A 20025-nucleotide genomic window follows, 5' to 3' on the forward strand; every position below is an offset into this window, starting at 1 on the left:
TGGGGGACACATTCTCCCTCCACTCTGTGGTTATTTGGCATTGGGTATTTCCAGGTATTTTGGATATTTAGAATTAGAAGGTTTGTAAGGAGGAGGGCCAAAGGGATCTTGATTTAGGAGCAAGGCTTTCTGGCCTTCCAGGTTTTCAAGAGTGGGGCTGGTTTAATAAAAAACTGGTTTCTTCCCGGAAGTATCCAGGAATAGTGTAGGAAGTGTCAAACTTTTAAAGGTCTGGTCCCTTGTCTTCTATGGCTAAAACTGTTCAGTTGTTACTATTTTCAAACACACAGAAGGTGTTGGGTTCCTAGATTTAATGTTTGGGTGCTGCCAAGAGCCTCAAAACCCAAATTTACTTGTTGTCTGTGTCTTGTATCAGTTGCGGTTTCTACTGGACAGCCAGCAACTCAGTGCTCTTACAGCTGAGCTCCTCAAAATTATCAAGTTGGCTCCTGAGCCCTCCCCTTCACCTGTGTGGCCCAAGCCAGCGAGCACACTTTAACCTTACACAAAAGGTCCCCAGGGTTCACCACATACCTCACTCGCTGTGAAAGACATGTTTGGATGCAAGTCTTCCCTCCGTCAGCAGGTTGCTGTGATCTCCAGATGGTTGTTGTTCAGCCTTTTGAAGAAGGATTAGTAGATTGTGGGTAAGAGGCAGAGGTTTCTCATCTTCACTCTCTGGGGAACAGGGGTCACTGACCATTTTCAGGACTACACCCAGTGGTGGAAGCAGCACCACAAGGTGTGGGAGGAGGCTGTGCCTGAAGGGGGCAGGCAGCGATGGAGGTTCTGGGCACTACGGGTGAAGAGTTTGGCTACCAAGCCTACGGCAGCAAATAAGACTGTTGTTTTGGTTTTCGCAATGGTGCAGTAATACAGATACCTAACACTGACAGCAGATACAATTTGTTGTTGCACAGATTGAGAGTTGTGGTGCCTGTATGCCACCCCTCAGGAGTAGCTGTGAGGAGGAAGAGTTCACGCAAATGGAGGACGCTGACTGGGGGGTAGGGGTCCTGCTCCAGCGTGGTGCTCAGCAGCCGGGCTCCCTTGCTCTGCCTGCCAGCAAACTCCCTGCTCCCTCTATCAAGCAATGGGCATTTATCCAGAGTGGAAAAAAAATAGATCCAGTTCTCTGTCTAGCTTCTCTGTCTAGCTGTGAGTTCAAATCCACTGCCCCAGCTGGTTCAGCTGCAGTATTTTAAGGTCTTGTGGGAGAAGGATACTCTCAATTTTTCCTGCGGAAGATCTATCACTGGAATAGTGTAACTGCTCAATGAATAGTAAGAGTTGTCTCCATAACCTCGTAGCGGTATGGCCAATAATCACTAAAACAGGAAGAAACTGGGTTTCAGTCAGGGTTAATGAAATCCTGTGGATTCGACATGTTATATGTTCTATTCCTAGCCACTGCAGTATGTCCCAGTCACCTTTCCATGTCTTTTAATGTGCCCCCAGAGCCTGGGATCAGAGGAAAGCAGACAGGCTACCAGCATAACTGAACAATCCTTTATTTTGCCAGAAGTCGGGATTTGCCCTCCAAAAAGGAAGAACTTGTAACCATTCCCCGTACAGAAATTCAGTGCCTTGCTGGCCTGTGCACACTTTGTGTAAGTGGCTGCAGAGACATACATGCCTTCTTCCACCCCAACCAGAGGTCTGATTCGTCACTAGAAGCTTCAGGCAGGGCTTGCATTAAAAATGTGTTGCCCTTTCTACCTCCATGCGCTTCCAGTTTTCTTGCCTTGCACAGTGAGTGCTACTGGATAACTGGAAGGTTGTTTAGTTTAGAGTATAGATGAATTGTTAAGGCACAGACATGATGCTGGCATTAATCACTCTTCTGGTTTGTGACTGCTTTCAAAATTGTAAATTCAGGACTTCCATAATTGAAGTTGGGGCTTGGGTATGAATTTCTGATCAAAACTACAGATAGCTGGTTGTGCTGTGCTCGGTCAGCATATCCATTACGTTTTTGTTGGGCCAGTGCACTCGGTGTCCGACTTGTAATCTGCTGTCCCCTTCCATTGATCACGACTGGGGTGCCCTCATCTGAATTGTTCTTTGCTTTCAAACATTTTATTTAAGTCTAAGGTTCCCATTTTATCTAAATCTCCTGATGCAGAGTTCATCAGTCATGCCAGAAAAATTGATCCTTGGCCTATAAACATCCTCACTCTTGAAATCGTTCATTCATTCATTCTTTCTTAACCTGAAAGGCTGAGCATAAATGGGCAGAAGAATCAAACACATCGCTCCTCTGCCTTGGCTATAATTCTTTGGTTTTTTTTTTTCCAACTTTGTGATTTATACTGCATTATGCTTTCAAGTGTTACATCAACCAGCAAACACAGATTTACAGGTGGAACTGAGGGGCTTCAGCCTGCATTGCTGCATTGCCTCACAGCTTGTATCAGCCTGACCTCGGCAACCAGCCTTGGCTACTGCAGTGTGACTTTTCAGTATTCATACACAGTGGGAAATTCTTTTCTCAGTTACGCTATTAAAGCTAACAGAGAATAAGCTCAGTGAAGTCATCACAATTGGTCTGGATTTACACCCATGTGAGTGAGAGCAGAATTAAGACCATTAAGTTGCTCTGTTTCTGGAACGATGCAATCTTTTAAAAAAGTTTTATTAACCTCATTGTTACCATTTTACTGGACTGATATCACTTAATCTGTGTAACCACAACCAAGAGGGATAAAGTGATCTCGTTTACCACACACAGTGAAATGCTTTCAGTTATGTTTCATTATTTTTAACTGTACACAGAATCAACAGAATTCAGAGAAAGAAGTATTAAACTCAAACCTGTGCATGAGATTTGCCATCCTGATGCCAAACTAAGAAAAAGGAAACACCAAATTTTGAATGAACAGTGTTGTTTTTATGTGCACAAGTGTGTTTTTTATTTTTATGTTCACAATTATAGAGAGATTAACAACAAAGATAAATCTGGTGGTGAGATAGGGTGGAATAGTAGAAAAGGGCATTATTTCATTTTTAATTCCCCGGGATCAGGCAGTGTGGGACAACAGAAATACCTGCCTCAGGTGGGAATTAAAAGTTTCAACATATGAAGCTTAATCCTGTTGCAGCTGAAATCCTCTTTTCACGCTTTACTGTTGCTTCTGCATTTTGATGTGAAAAGCTTCAAAACTAATTTTTTTCTTTAAGATGTTGAAAGCCTCTTAAAAATGTGTTACAGAAAATGCTGAACACAACCATTTAGTAATAATATCAATATATGGAGCTAGTCCATTTTAGCCATCTTAAGATGCAAGTTTGGAAAAGTGAATTAGGAACTGACTGCTTTCTTTCTCAGTCCGTGCTTCAGAGTGATACAGATGTCCCTTACCAGTGAAATGTGGCTATAGAGCAGCTGAACGGCTTAGTTCTTCTTGTAGGTATTGAACACGTGAACTTATAGGTGCTATTTCAAGGAAAACCAGCCACCATGTTTGATGTCCTTTTGTTACATAGTTGGGAAAGGAAGCCCTGCGTGTATTTCATGTGACACAACTTACACTGTCAATTCCATGAGCTCTGGAAGGAACCCCTATAGAGATAGCTGGCATGGCCTCCTCATAGTGAGCATGTCAAGATAGTAACCATCCCTTTATTTCTGAAGCATGAAATGAAGATGTGAGTTGCTGGTCAAATCCTGCAATCCTTAACACTTGTGTGTTTCAGATATTCCTGAAACTTTGTGCATGATACCAATTTACAAGGGATACCTAAAGTCGTACAACTCTGAACTGGTATTTGGGGAAGAAGAGTAGGTTATGAATTTCCAGAGCAGCCTTCCTCCTCCTCCTCTTCCTCTACCACTACTTGCTTCAGTGCTCCAACCTACTGCCAGGATGCTATTTGCTGTGTCCTGCTGTTGTGAGGAGTTGGTGTTACTTGTATTTGCTGCTAATGTTAGTGATAAAATAAGGAACAAAAGGGAAACGGCAGTTTTTAAAAACTAATTCCCAGTTACCTACAACCCTTTTATCTCATCTGTGGATTAGCTGATCAGTGGATATAGAAACCCTGGAACAGCTCTGCTGAGAGGCAGATAAGGTCAGGCATGCCTCTTAGCTCATGAACAGCACCTCACTGACCCAGAAAGAGTTGAGCCGGTTTTATGCAGCGTGCATCCTTATCCACATGGCCAGGAGGCTCAAGCCACCTCTGTGAAGACTTCTGGTGTTACCGGACTATGCTTCTGTAAACAGGTGCACGCTGTGGTGGCAGTGGTTTCAAACACAGCCAGCCAAGGTCTACATAGTTCTGGCCACCCCCATGCCTGCAATAGGCTGCAAATGTGGGTACACGCTGCAGCGATACCCAGAGCAAACCTGTATGGCAGCCATTCCACCAACATGAACTATGGAAAATACTTACTATTTTTAAAAGCACTGCATACAGAACTGTTTTAATTTAAAATCCCTTTTTTCTTTATTATTTCCACAGAAATTAAGGCTTACAAGGGAAATTTGTGGTTGAGAATACTTGTGTGTGTGGTTTCATAATGCAAAAAGATTAACAGTAGTAGACTTACTTGAAATCACGGTATAACATTTCATGTTTGATATGCATGATATACGACTGTTTAAATCATAACTTACTTAAACCATCACTGATCTTGTATCTGCTTTATCTGGATGGGTTAAAGTTATTGAAATCTACACATTCTTTCCATGCTATATTGATACTATTGGAGCAAAACCATCTTCCATGTTATTTAGAAAAAATACCTCACTTTGTAAATTGTTATTTCAGGAGTTCTTAATTCGCAGTATAAAGAAAACCCTTTTGTTGTAACAAATGAAAGTACATCCAAAGCATTCCTCCGTGAGGATGCATTTCATAAGGATGTTTATGTGATTATGTGAAAAATAATTTTCCTCCATGCCTGTAAAGAGGGCTGAGTGGATAGCAGAGATAACGTTTCATGGAAAGGAAGAAAGAATGGAAACAACATCATTGAGGTTATTTTTTAAGAGCTGCTGTCCATGTAGTCCTTTCCATTTTTGTGGAGAAAAAGACTGCATTTTGTGCATTTTGAACCACCTTTCTGTTTCATTGTTGTTCTTGGTTCTCAAAAAAAAAAAAAAATCCACCTTCCAGTAAAATCATATTAGCAGATTTTAAACAAATTCGTTTCCTCACGAACTTAAGCTAAATTGTATCCCGACAGGGCTGATTTATCAGGCAAATGCCCCGTGTTGTTTGTCAGCTTCTTTGTTGGGGGGGAGGGGGAGGGGAAACCCAAGCAACAAAAGACCGTAACCTATTGATACTACTTCTGTGATACACCGGGGGAAATGGATTGATTTAGAACTAACCACAGAAAACTAGTTGATCTGATGAGTTTACAACAGGGCATTTTTATTTATATATTTGTCACAAGAGTAAACATCATCAATATTCGGCCCTGTGTTATTGGAAGCCTTGCAGACCGTGGGTTTGTGTCAGCATGCTGGGGCTATCTATAAGATGAAAGAAGGCAAGCTTAAAAAAATGGAGGGACCTTGTTTTTCTCATGAAATTGAAAGTCTCCAATCTCCCATACGTTATCATGTGTTGTAGGATTTGGAGGAGAAATAGATAAATGAGCATTTTTATTTTATTTCATTTTTATTTCTTGAGGTTATCTTTTTTTTTTTTTTTTTTTTTAGAAAACGATATTCCTGTTAATCTCAAAAAGCTAGTAAAGCACAGGAAATTTTCAAACTGAATTTTATTGAAGAACAACAGCCTGCAATTAACTTTCCCAGCATGTCGCCTCTGCACAGTGTTTTGCGTGAACCGAGGGGTTCAGGGTAGCAAATAATCACAGGATCAGCACAAATCTAAATGTGGCCCTGATGTGCCGTTTTCTGCATTGATAATACACCATTTTCCAACATACTTGGCTAAAAATAATTACAGGTTTAAAATTAAACTGATTTTTTTTTTTTCCCCCATGGATTGATAAATGACGGTGCTAGTGAAGTTTTCTGCCTTAGTGTGACCGTGCTTGCTGGACACACCATAAATGCTCCGATGAGGATGCTAAATGCTCCATTCTCTAGTTTATTTAACAAGATAATTTCACTTGACCTTAAATGATTTTTTCAGTATTATTTCAGTATTCATTATTTTGAATACTATTACCTTATTAGAGTGTTTTCAAAGTTACCTGTATTCTCTGTTGCATTCAGCTACAGCTTTAGAATTAAAGGTTGATAAATAAAATGGCATAAACCCCAGAAATGTGCATGTGAGCAGAAACATTCCAGCAATTTCCCTCTCGGAAGGTGCAGGCAGAGCGTGTACGTTCAGTGCATCTTGTGTATGTCTCGTTGACTCACCAGTGAGTTTTCATCCTTTAAATACAAAAAGCTGGGCCACGTTTCTGCGGGTTAATTCCCCGCTGGGTGCAGGGAGCAGGGCAGCTGCGGGGCACAGTCGGCAGCAAGGGAGTGCAGCCATGCACCGCGGCGGGGCTCCCTCCTGTGCCCCATGATTTTTTAAAAAACACAGGCCGGCTTTATTTCCCCTGGGATTTAATGCTGCTTAAAAGGTTCGGGGAAGAGGTGGGGGGGGGGAGAAACCTCCCAAAACAATGCTTGCAAGGGAATCCCCCGGTAAAAGTGGTAGAGGAAGGAATGAAATGCCAGAGGAGCTGGTGCCCAGCGCGGGGCTGCTGGCAGGCGCTGGCTGCTGCTTGGGGCGCGTGGAGGTCCCCACTGCCTCCCGCTTCTCCCCTGCCACATGCTGCCGCTGCTACTGCTGCTCCTGCTGCTTGTTGCCCTGGCAGCTGACCAAACTTTTTTATTTTCCAGGGACAGTTGCCGCCTGTTTTTAAGTTGCAGCGACTGCAGCCTCATATTCAGTTTCAGCATTTCTTCCTGTAAAAGGCTGAGGTCTGCACATGCTATCTGTTTTAAGGCATAACGGTAATGCCCTGTTTCAAAAAATACTCAGACTGTTTTTTCACTTTCGAGTGTAGGCTTCTCAGCAAGAAGGATTTTCGTATTATACTTTCGTATTAAGTAAAAGTGATTAGTCCTTTTATAATACAGTAACATGAGAGGTGCCCATTTAGCAGCAATCACCTGTGATCCTGTCAGTCTTTGGAGTGCTGCTGTGACTGATTTGATATGCAGGATTTGGTTACTGGAATATTTAAGTAATCCATTAAAATAAGTTTGTATTTATCTCAAAGACAATTTGAAATTAGCAGATCCTCGACAATCCAGAAGACTGTTCCCGTCCTGCAGAGGTGTTGGAAGTTTCTCACTTGTCCCAGGTAGTGCCTGAGCAAGCACACACCTCCCCGAACTTTTCTAAGTGTTCACATCCACCAGCAAGAAGTGTCCCCTTGCGCTGCCCCATGGCCTGATTTTCAAGACAAGTCACTGAAGCCCTTGAAGAGTAAAAATCTTAGTTTTGTCTAAGATCCATATTTCTGTTAGATTATGGATAGTTTAACCTCCCTTTACAAGCAAAATAGGGTAATTCAAGCGATCTGCTGCATGTTCTGTCTGCAAGAACTGGCCTTTCTTTAGGTATGCTGTGAAAGTAATTACTAAAAAAGACAGCACATTTAGGTACAATTTTGAACATTTCCTTTATGCTTTAACTACTTAGTTGGCATTCAGTGTATTGTAAAAACATCTCGCTTGCATGTGCTGTTGGAATACCATGCCATTTTTCAAAGCATTAACATTGCTAGATGGAGCATTGTTAGTCAAGATGCAGTTGTTTGTTGTCTGATAGCATTTAAAAAGGAAAAACAAAAGAGGAGTTGGTGTAGGGAATATCCTGGTGAATTAATTTTAGTCTTCCTCTGACTATACCCCCTTTCTTCCCTTTGCTGTCCCTGTTAGATGTTAACCCCTCCCTTCCCCCCCAAGAAAAAGTCAGTCATCAGGGTAATTTTAAAGCTTTTTCTCTCAACAGATAATAGTGTGGAACCACACAAATGATTCTCTACTTGTTGTATATATTGGATTATCATCTAAATCATATTATACAGCAGCACGAAGAAGCAGGCAGTTGTGCTTACTCTCCTTACTGCTTAGCTCAGCTGAGCTGTTATTGTGGCGAACTTATTTGAAAGGCAGGGGTATTGTCATTTTAAAAGAGACAGGGCTAGGGTGTGCTTCCTAAGTAGAAGCTGACTGCTGGGACAAGGAAAAAGCTGAAGACTAGGGAGTATTTTATTTTGCATTTGCATTTGGTTGTGAAATTGAGTACTTCTAATGAATTTCAGTCATCAGGTTATTGCAATTAATACAACATAGCTTATGTTGGAACCTGTACGCTTTTTGCTTGTTCATGTTTCCTTTAATATGTCTAGTTCTGTGCAATCACAAATCCATAGTGAAGAATTTAAAGTGTTTTTTAACCTTGCTATATGCTCTCTTCTTTCTTCGTTAGTAGGTATTAATGTTACTGTTTTCTCGAGAATATCGAAATACAATGCTAGACAAGTTCCTCAAGGTATTCCTTTATTAAAATGTTCATCTTTTTTATATTAAAAAATCACCCTGATTCACCTTCCTGTCAGTGCTGTAGTGAAGAAAGGATTCCCCGTTAGGATAATTGCCATCTCTTTATTTACTCTGTTGCATTATTTTTTGAGCCTGAAGCTACCTAGTAAATCATGGGAATCTACTGTGAGAAAGACAGTCCTATTTTAACAAATCCTTCTTGCTGTTGCTTTTTTGTAAGGGTTACTTCTACTATAATTGCACTTTTAAGGGCTTTTTGTGGTTTATTCATTGCATGATGTAATTTACATATGAACTTTTATGTTGTGTTTAAGCTAACATACATTATTTCCATGGTGCTTCTGAACTGAAGAAATATTTGCTAAGGTTGTACTAATGTAGAGTTTCTGAGAACATACTCAAATGAGAATTTGCTAATTTTCTTAGCAGGAGCCAGCTTGTATATTGTTCTATATATTTATCTATATGGAGATGTGGATATATAAGCTTGTGTGCGCATCTCATATGCTATCAGGTTTCGTTATGTTGTAACGTAAGTATACACAGCAGAGAGGAGCAAAGAGTTGAAATGTTTTGGACAAAAGGGTTAATACCATACCTTAATGTGTGTGGATCATTTGTGAGCTCTGAGGTGGCTGACCATTTCCATTTTGGTGTAAATCCCTTGAGAAGGAAGGCATTTCAGAGCGGGGTGTGATCTGTTCTCCTGGTAAGAGTGATTGACAAGGAATGAATAAATAGTTAAAAGAACTGAATAAATACCACCCTCCTGTTTAAGTCCAGGCACACCCCGGCTGGCACATATTCTAATGCGACACTTTAGCCAGATGCTTGAGTTGGTTGGTAACAAAAAACATTCTGGAAAAGCCAAATCATAGTTTAATCACAACTGCTTCTGATAGAGTTTTCTTTTATGGTGACATTTTAGCAGCGATTCGAATAAATGCAGGGAATTATGATATTTTGCAAGTAGGATGTATTGATAAATATATATATGTGACATTTTAGCAGCGATTTGAATAAATGCAGGGAATTATGATATTTTGCAAGTAGGATGTATTGATAAATATATATGCAAAAGGTGACGGAGGCCTCTTGAGTGGAAGCAGGGGCCCTGACAGCAGGTTCTTGGTCAATTGGTGAGGTGAAATGGTTCACTGAATTGGATAACACAGTGCATACCATAGTGACTGATTAAATTGATTTGTCCATGGCTACCGCCTACCCTGCTACTGAGGCCCTTTAACCTATTTTCAAACTTTTGTCTTTTTTAAACCACTCTAAATGCATGTGATATTAAGGGAAGAAAGCAAGTGCAAATGCATTCACAGCTACAAAATTCTGTTTTCTGAATTAAGATAAAATGCACCATTTCCAGAATGTCTGCACACTCCCATGTTATACTGTATTATACTATAGTTAGCCCAGGAACAGGTACACTGCTAGAAACTGATGAAGGAGACAATAATGAACATCATTCTTTAATATAACCTAAATGATAATAAATACCACATTTCTGAATCCTTAGATGTATTTATTGGAGGGGGAGAAAGTAAAACACTTAAGGGTTTTTGTTGTTGCTGTTCTTTTGTTTTTCTAATTGCAAGTTTTACTTCCGTATTATTTTATCCAGAAGGTGTTTAGAAAGCTTGTCAGGGAAACATAGCTGAATGCCAGTTAAGAAGACTGAATGCTACTGTTAAGTGGGGTTCACTAATTTGAAAATATCTGCAATGATTTGGGAAAAAGTGGTCAGATGGATATTGTTTAATAACTTAAAACTTTTTTTTTTAAATTATAGGGGAAAAAAGCTTGATGTTTTGGTCGTAGATCAGGATGTTTGTATTTTACAACATATTTAGTATGTCCTTGTTAGGGAAATCAATACTAAATGACAATGGGGCTTGTACATGTTATTTTCTGCTTGATTCAAGGGAAGCTTTATATTCTGTGTCTCTTCATGGGTTATTTTGCAGTATATGCAGACAGACTAGTGTAAGCACAGTCTTCAAATTCCACTGAAAAAATCACATAAAACTCCTGTGCAGTGGTGACAAAAATGGAACCAGTTCACCTAAGATATGTTATTGCAGTTGTCATAGAAGTGCAGAGTTCAGTATAATGGGTTTGGTTTCTTGTTTATTAATTTTTAGGCAAGATACGACAATTTAATTACAACGTTTTTTGAAAGGATAATGAAGTTCTGTTCATCATTTAACTTCTCTAAATTATAGGTCACTCTTGTAGGACATGACAGCATGCCATGGGCAACAAGCTGTTTTTCCATTTGTCTGTTAAAATAAAGATATGGTTAGTATCTTGCTAATAGTGAAGAAGAGAGATGAAGAGGGAGGTGCTGAGGGATTGTTTCTTGGAATGGATTTGCAAATGTTAACAGCCATTTTGCAATCTTTTTAAAAATTACGCAGGTTTCATCAATAGCATTTCTTTGGAAGGTAAAGTATATTCTGTAGGTGAGACTCCAGCTGTACATACAGCTTTGCATGGACTAAACTTCTGGGTTTTGTATAGACTAGGAGTGACCACTAAATGCTGGCTGAGACACAGTACCTTGTTACTTTCCAGGAATCTGAAAATTTAAAATATTTTTATGTGGGGTCGAGCCAGACCATGTTGCACTATTTTGTACATATAGTTAGTTATAGTTACAGTCTTTTTTAATCCTTCAGTTGACTCCACCAGGCCTAAGTATTTGTTTTTTAAACTAGTCGATGGTTAAGCAAAAAAAAAAAAGGTCATTATTGGTTTAGTTCTCTCCAGTAATGTGTTAGATTATAATAAATTAAATGTCTATGCATTCAGTGCAAGTTTTATAAAACAAAGAAACAGAAACCATAGAAAAATAGCCAAAATAGAAACCTTAGTGGTGAACATGACCGGCATAGGGTCACCATGCCAAAGGCTTAGAATTATTTCTTCATATCATGTGTTAGAATATGTAATCCAAGGACTGGTGTTCCTGGCGTGTGTTACAAAGCGAGAGGATGCAGTAAGGAATTGCTGGAGATTTCTTCAGGACTCCCCTGCCTAACAAGGTCAATAGAAGAGTATTTAGTGGATTTTAGCCATTTTTGAGAACTGGGGAGGAGGCCTTGCCTGGGTGGTGTGGAGCAGGCACTCTGCGCCCATCGGCTCCTGGGCAGCTGTGTCCTGTTGAAGATGGCATGCCGGGTCACCACCACTTGCATGCAGCTTGGGAATTTCGAGAGAGAACAAACAAACCCTGTTTTATGATTCTTGCCAGGTCTTTATTTATTTGCTTTTGAATTGAAACCGTAAATGCCATTACAAACCCTCTGCAACATAAGCATTGTCAAAGTGTGGCCCCCACCCCTGCTCGCCGTGCCTTGGCTGAGCTGGAGGAGGCAAGGTGCCAGGCCAGAGCCTGGCTGGTGGCAGGGCACCGTGTCCTCCTCCACGTCTGGGCTTCCCTGGCTGAAAGCAGCATGTCCATTAGGACACGGTTATGCCTGAGGCCGAGATCTCCTCTCTGCACGTTTCTATATGGCCCCGACCCGGCGACGGGTGCACGCAGAGTGAAGCCGCCTCAGGGTGAGGAGGCCGGTGCTGGTGACTGCCTCGCCTCCTCTCCTCGCCGCGCTTGGCGATGTTCGCCCTGTCAGGCGTTGAAACACGAGTACTCGCAGGCGTTTAATGCTATAAATACCTGGGTAAACAGAGGTGGCGGCGGCGGCGGCGGGATGCTTGAATATCTGGTGCCCTCTAGTGGGGCCGGGTGCCGGGGCCCTGCGCGGGGGCGGCGGCGGCGGCGGCCGCGCGGGGAGAGCTGAGCCGGCAGGCAGGGATCCCCGGTAAAAGGTTCCCGGTCCTAAGCACACAAGGTGGTTTTTGGCACCGGTATGACAAAGGGGCACCTTCCAAGCGACTTAAAAAGCAAAAGTCAAACGTACCTCAGCCTGTGGCAGCGGGATATCGGTGCAGAAGTCTCTGCTGTTTCACCAGCAGACCTTGTGCACGCTCACACTGAGCTTACCTGACACGGAAAATCTTATCGTTTGACACTGCGTTTTATAATTAGCTGTCTCTCTTTGCTTTTAGATGCTACAACTGTGGTGGCCTCGACCACCACGCTAAAGAATGTAGTCTACCTCCGCAGCCAAAGAAGTGCCATTACTGTCAGAGCATCATGCACATGGTGGCTAACTGCCCCCATAAAACTGTCTCGCAGCAGCCCACTAGTTCTCAGGGAAGACACGAAGCTGAACCGCAGCCTTCCACTTCTGCTTTCCCGAGAGAAGGGGGAGGAACACATGGCTACTCGTCTCCATCGTACTCTCAGGAGGGCAGGTTGGAGATCTCGGAGCGCTCAGGCAGGTCACCACAGGAGGCTTCGTCGAGTAAGTTGTCTGCGTCGCCCGAAGAACCGAGCAGAAAGGGGCCTTCTGTTCAGAAAAGGAAAAAAACTTAAAGCATTTGTCATAACTTTCCATTTTCTTTATCCTCTTGGGATGTCTACCTCATGCAAGTACAGGGGAAATAATTTCATTATCAGTAGCTGACCTGGAATTTTAACTACTGTTGAGGAACTGTGAATTTTCTTTCTTTAATAGACAAATCACTCCAAGCAAAATACATTTGAGCAGGGTGCATTACGTTTTACCTTCTGTATGTGTGTGTATGAGTGTGCACGCGCGTGTGTGTATGTGTACATATCTATAAGTATATATTTTTTCCATCAGACCACTCTCTAGCTCCCACAAGACATTACTGTGAAGCAATAGGCACAGTATCCACAAATGTTCCTGAACGCATTCCAACCTATTTCCAAATGTGTTCAAAAAAAAACAAACAAGAAAACCCAAGAAATCTCACTCAAAACCAAACCAAACCTGAAAAACCACACACAGAACTGAGATCAAGACTGTTACTTCTCTTGTGAACCAAAGGATACTTTCATATTTTAAAGCCGCCATATGGTACTAAAGATACTAAGACATCCCCCATGCCATCAATTTGAGTTATTTTCTTTCTCATCTCCACAAAGTATCAAAACCCCTCCCCTCCCCTCCCTGTGCCCATGCAGGGCAGTGTCATGACTCAAGACGGCTCTCACTGCCACCATCCTTTGTTGGTGTGGAGTTTAAAGCCCCAGAAAAGACAATGAATGTGTAGTTTCTGTGCTGGTTTCTCAAAACGTTTTGTTAAATTAATATGGTTGTAATTGTAATTTAGATGACTGTTGTGTAGGGGAGAATGTATAAGTTGTTACTGAACAGACCCTTTTGAGTGATATCAGGATACCATCCTGTTTAACCCTTTGTATTCTGTAAACATTTAGGGGACCTTGGTGGCAGCAGCAGCAGCAGCAACTTCTCTTGGTCCCGAGTAACGCCCCTCAATTTGAAGGGACTTCCCCCTTGTTTTCTGTTGAAACACCATGGAGAGAACTCCCTAGGGATTTTGTTGTTGTTGTCTGTTTTTGTTTTAAAGATAACGAAATGCAAAGCTAATGAGCTCCTGGGATAAATAGTTTCTTAAGAATAAAGGTAGATGGGTACTTGTGGTCACTCAGCCAGCCTCCCTTGCTGATGATACAGCATGTTTATAGTCAAGGACAGGTGTCTGCTGCAGACAAGCTTGAGTGAAGGGACCTGCAAATTTGCCAGAAGCCCCAGGCATGATGTGCTTCTTGTGAACTGGAGACTGTTGCTGACCAGCCTTGGTCCAGAGTGCGCTGGGACCACACACTTCTGCATTAAAGAGGCGAAAAATTGGTGGCCTCAGAGTGAGACTCCCTGGGCTGCAGCCCTTGCTTGGGGTTAATAGAGTTGGAGCCTATCAAAACTTGAAGTCGCTTTCCATTTGTAACTTCTGAATTACCAAGTCATACGTAAGATAACGTACTTTGACAAATCCCATTGCGGATGTAAGTTAATTAGAGAAACCTGTATAATCCTTAACATTGGCAATAAACACAGGCTGTTAAAGCTTGAAAGAGTAAGGTAGGTTTAAGCTCGGATAATCAAACTAAAGAAACAGCCTTTGTGAAAGGCTACAATGAGCCAAAGTCCTACCCATGGTAACTCTTTTGCAGACAATAGTTACAACAGGTATGCAGCTGGCTCATTACGTGGCCTTCCCCTTCCCACTCATCCTGCCAGATGAGACTTTTACTGTTGCTGCTGCTGCTGCTGCTGCTTCAGTAAACAGGTAGTAATCCAACGCCTCAGTGAAGGGCACAATTTCAAGAAAACTATTTTGTGTGAATTCCTTGCCAGTGTTTGTGAGAATCTCAATGGTTTATACTGAAGTTTTCAGTATGCTAATGCAAAACTTACCTTTGACGATATTGAATGTGATATATCTATAGAGAAGAACTTCCTTGCCTTACGTAAGGATAGTAAACTTATTTAAATTATGTAGACAAATCAAAGTGGCATTGCTTAACCTTCTAGCCGGTGTAAAAACCAGGTTAAACAGCAAAGATGCAAAACTTAGGTCACTTTGAAAATTTAAACCAAAGTTCCTTATAGAAATAGGCAATTGTGGATTTGAAAGCTGGTCATTCCCTGTTTATATGTAAGAAGTTCAGAGCTGAGATAAGGAAATATTTTCAACATGCAGATTTTTATTGGTGCTGTTTGAAATCACTGTGTGCACCAAAGTCAGACTGAACTGCTTAAGAGCACATACCAAACCCTATCTTATTGTTGAAAGCTTAAGGTTTTATTTTTATATATTAGAATGTTATCACTATTACATAACATACTCAGGACAAAGAACTTTGCTCAGGGAATATACCATGTAATGTTTTTTCTTTACAGAATAGTCTACAGACCTGCTTACTCAGAACAAACCAAATAGTCTTAGACCTTTTTATCTCTATATAAGTATTATGTACTGATACTAGTAACTACCTCTGAGTTGACATAGACCTACACTTCTGATAATCAGATCTCAGCATTTTGTATTATAAGTTCCTGTGAAATGATAAAGTGGTATTCTGTACTGGTTGCTTATGTGAGCATTTGCGTCTTTACATTCACAGGGTCTGAGTTTTCAGAGATGCTGGGCAACCACAGCTCCCACTGACTTCCAGTCGGAGTTACTGGTGCTTAGCTTTTCTGGGAGGGGAGGGATGGGGGACGGGGGGGTGGAGAGGGAAGAATAAAAACACAAAAGCATCAAGCCCACTTTGTTTACATAAGTGACAATAAAATTATTATTCTGTTTACAGCAAAAGGCTACCTCATATTTACTGCATAAACACACCTTTGTGCTGCTCTAGCCTTAAAGGTGGCTGTTGATCTATGGTACATACTTTTTATCTGTACTAAATATGTAACTGATATTTCACCACTGCATACATTATGGCAAATACTTGTTTAAGATGAAGCATCCATTTGAAATTATGAGACGTTTCCAAACATTTCTTTGAAAGTTTTTATTTTTCTGTGTAACTGATTATGGGCACTGTTCACGAAAATAAATACATCTCCAGAACAGACAAAAACGTACATGCCTAAGTTAAACATATAGCAGCGCAAGCTGCGGCAGGTAACTACTTAGCACTGGGCTGCAGCAGGAAAAAATCTAGTTATACTCCTTCAATAGGTTGCTCCAAATAAGCAAAGAACCCTTTAAAGGAGGAGGCACAGACCGAGTTTGGGATTCTTCCTTCATGTCTAAGGACAAAATTAATATTCTGCAGCACTGGCTCAGCCTAGATTTCCCCTATTCACCAGCCTGTCCTTGCCAGAATACTTCACAATAAAACTCGTTTGAGTAGAAATAGTTCAAATATCTGCTCAGGGAGATGTATTTCTCTCCTAACAATAGTGGAGATAAGGTTAAACCTGGAATAAGAGTATCTCTCCCTCCCATTCCCCTACCCCAAAATACTCAATTTGATTTAATCATAAGAGACATTGTGAGGTATTTTTTACTCTCCCCCAAGGAGAGGTCATGGCATTTATTTACACACTACAAAAGTTAGGCCATGAGGAAGACTTGTATTTGGAGGAAGAGCCAAATAACTTTTTGCTGCAGTTGATGGTAAATCTGGCATTGTAATACCATTTACAATATTTTGCTTTTAGCCAGCTTTCAGGGAGTGCCAAACACCACATTTGGATCCTACCTCTTCCCTTTGCAGGCCACCTTTTTCAGCCCAGTTTTACTCTGCACCAGTGTTATCCTGGAGTTCCTGCTTAGTCATACTTAGTTTTGTGAATAGAGCCCCATAAAAAGTGTTTATAGATCTTGTAACATTCTTTGTAAGAAGAATTATAAAAAACATGGGAAATCTCATCGAGTCTTAAATTTAATTTAATTAATTTATCTGTAAGAAATGTTTATCATAAAAATATATATGTATTCCCCTGTACTAGATATAAAAGTAATTGGGAAGATATGTACATGTGCAGATGCACTGATTTTAATTTTCTAGAAGTCTTAATGAGATTTGAGTATTGTTTTAGAAACAAGCAGAGCCTTGTTAAATGCATCGATCTTATTTTGCTTAGTATATCAACAGCCTCTTCTTTAAGATCCGTTGGTTGTGTTACCTCTGTTACAACTGTTGACTGATAACAAGAGGTTGATCTATGAACACACGCTTCTTTTTTGATACTAAACCGGAGCTGTATATTAGCAGCTTCAGCAGTGTTTTTATGAGAATGTTGAAAAGTACCAAGGTATTTGCTACCATTGTCATGGAACCAAATGTAAGAGCAACCATCTTTACAAAGGATAATGGTTTTGACTACCTCTTGGATTACTAAATTAAGCAACAACTGGCTGACAAACATCACCAGACTGGCTTAAACTAGTATGTGTTGCTTGTGGTAATAATAACAATAACCATACTAGAGACCAAAGTGAACACTGATTTCTATATGTCTTTAATACTGTGTCTTATCTAGTGTTTTTAAATTATCTTCTGTAGTATAGATTACCTCATTGTCCATTTTGACTTGTATGTTGTTTACAAGGTGAAATAAAAGAAAAATCACTTGAATTTTATGTTTTAAGAAAAAGACAGTGAGTTGAAGTTTTGAAGGTCATTTCACCTGCTTACTGTCTTGAGGGACTAAAGCACTGATTGCCTTTCTACATATTATGTATTTTATATTCTGATTTCATGCCTAATGTCTTTTTTTCCTGTCAGTCATGGATATTGTGAGGTTTAAAAGAATTACTTGATTAAAAATAAAACATATAACGTTGGCATTTACAGTGAGCCTTTGAGATTATCTTTATTTGCATGATAAAAAAGCACCGTACAGTCACCAGGCAGACTTTTCATATGCACCTATGTTCACTCAGTTTTAGGATATTATCTTCAGAAAAGATAATTTTAGTTACATAAGCTGTTACTGGGGGGAGGGAGAAATAAATGATTAATGCATACTGGATCATACTAGCAATGCTGCAGAAATTGCACCCCAAACCCTATTCAGCTGTTGCAATTAAACTGCAAGATTATAGCTTTTGGTACATACTCTCTGTGAGAATAGACTGGTCATAAAAGTTGCCAGACATTTGGGTTATTCTCTGGGATGAAAAGCTTTTGGTATTTAAGCCTCATCCCATCTTTATTACTTCTTCCATAATCTGTAAGCTTGTACATATCTATTACATGCTAATTTAAAATTACTTGAAGAGTTGTTTCTTTTTTTAGAAATGAAAGTGCTGTCATCTACCATTACGTGGAATTCCATCTCTAAACTACATAACATGTATTAGTGAATTAGCATTAGCTCATCATTCTGTATTAAAATATTTGAGGGCTTGAATGTGCTAGCTCCAGTGCCTCTGTGTCTCAATACAGGGCTCTACATGTAGGTGATTAATAGCAAAATCTAACAATCTCTACTAAATACAAGGCAGAAAAGTTTTTTCCTATTTGTACGAACATCTGCATGAAGGGTAACCATCTACTCTATCATCTACTATTCTAGTCACATAAAACTTCATTTACTCCCCCACTTCTAAGTCATGGCGTCAAAAGAGTGAGCTATGAACATGTCCCCCGAACACGTGTCCCGTCACATCCAGTCCTGTTCCCACCCCACTCCCAGCCTGTAGCCAAGTGGTTTAATCACTTTCTTGGAAAGGGGAAGAGGCAACTCTGAATCCCCTTGGCTAAGGTCTCCCACATGTCCCACTTCTTGGGTCAGTCATGAGGAGCAAGGCTTTCTTTAAAATGTCTTACGAGTGTTCTTTAAAGAACACAGTTGACACCGAGTTATTACGCATGCTCCTGGCCTGCCAGACCCCACTGTTTTGAGGAACGGGAGCAGGCACCTTGGGCATGCCACCACCTAGCTTCTGCACCACCCCGCAAGATGACACAGGCAGGAGCATGACACCTCGGGGAGCTGTGAGCAGCTCGGGATGTGCAGAGATGTAAGCAGCCCTTGGAACACGTAAAATGGAGAAACCTCCCTCCAGCAGCGCCTAATAGTGGCTGAAACCAAAGTGCCTGGAAGAGCAGCAACACCAAATTCTTCCCATCTAGTCTCTGATATGTGCATGCCTCCCTCCCAGAGCATCTAGAAGTCAGTGGTCTTTACCCTTTCAGCAGCTCCCCCAGACAGTTAAGAACTATTATGTTCATGTTAAAGGCAGGAAGTCATGTCTTGTGCGTTAGGCAGACGGATCATCAGGAGTACCTAAATCCACTGCTGCAAACCAAGCCCCTCCTTCCGAACCTGGCAGAGAAGAGGTAGCTGCCACATGACATTAGCAACAGCATTGGTGCATGCCAACGAGAAGGAATTCTTGGGTTGAAGCTTCCAAATTGTCGACAGAGTAACATCAAAATCACAGCAGCCCTTTGAAATAATTATAAAAGCAGCATGTTCATTTGCTTCCCTGTTCTGTAGGTCTTAGGATGCACGCTCCCAAGCTATTTCCAGCCTTTCTGTAACCCTAGGTGCCAAAATAAATTTAGCCTTTTTTGAAAGAACTATGCTTTTCCTGCAGCCTGTTGGGACCAAGAGCTGTTTACACAAGCCAGTCATTTCAAAATTCCTCTTAATTAATGAAAGGCTCCATACCTATCTCCTTTCCTCCAGACCAGTCATCTTTTCCCTGATAATAAAAATATCCCGGATGCAAACAATTTCATGTACTTTCAAGTTGCTTACATATTTAAAACTCTCTTGTATATTTGCACAGGAAGAAACTCTGTGGCAGAGAGGAGGGAGTTCATTCTGTGGCCATCCTGCTCCTGTTTATTAGTATCATTTAGGTGATGGCCTGATTAATTACTTTAAAGACCTTTTCAGCAAAGCACTCTGCTGTGCCCAGGGGCATCTGCTGCCTGCAATGCTGTTGACCTCCAGGATGACCAGGCCCTTCAAGAGCAGGTTACTGGGTGCTTTTTTGCAAGCGTTGCCCACTGCACGATTGCAGAGTAGTCGCCACCGAGCCCCAGGCACATTTTCAGGCTGCTGATGCTCAGTTAACATGCAGCTGGTCGATTTTTGTTTCCTGGCCCCGGGCATTACTTGCTACGCAGCACTTAGCCTAGATATTCAGG

At 41.1% G+C, this 20025-nt stretch overlaps 1 protein-coding gene across 2 annotated transcripts in view; it reads left to right on the plus strand.

Annotated features, from left to right (window-relative positions):
- LIN28B (lin-28 RNA binding posttranscriptional regulator B) overlaps positions 1 to 15551 on the plus strand; it is an 86236-nt gene extending 70685 nt beyond the window's left edge. For both annotated transcript variants that reach the window (XM_075497324.1, XM_075497325.1), the window contains exon 4: positions 12576 to 15551. In XM_075497324.1, the coding sequence (XP_075353439.1) occupies positions 12576 to 12945 (370 nt within the window). In that variant the 3' untranslated portion in view covers positions 12946 to 15551. The remainder of the gene's footprint in view (positions 1 to 12575) is intronic.
- The last annotated feature ends 4474 nt before the right edge of the window (positions 15552 to 20025 follow it).

This window comes from Mycteria americana, chromosome 3 (genome assembly GCF_035582795.1).
Source record: "Mycteria americana isolate JAX WOST 10 ecotype Jacksonville Zoo and Gardens chromosome 3, USCA_MyAme_1.0, whole genome shotgun sequence".
NCBI lineage: Eukaryota > Metazoa > Chordata > Aves > Ciconiiformes > Ciconiidae > Mycteria > Mycteria americana.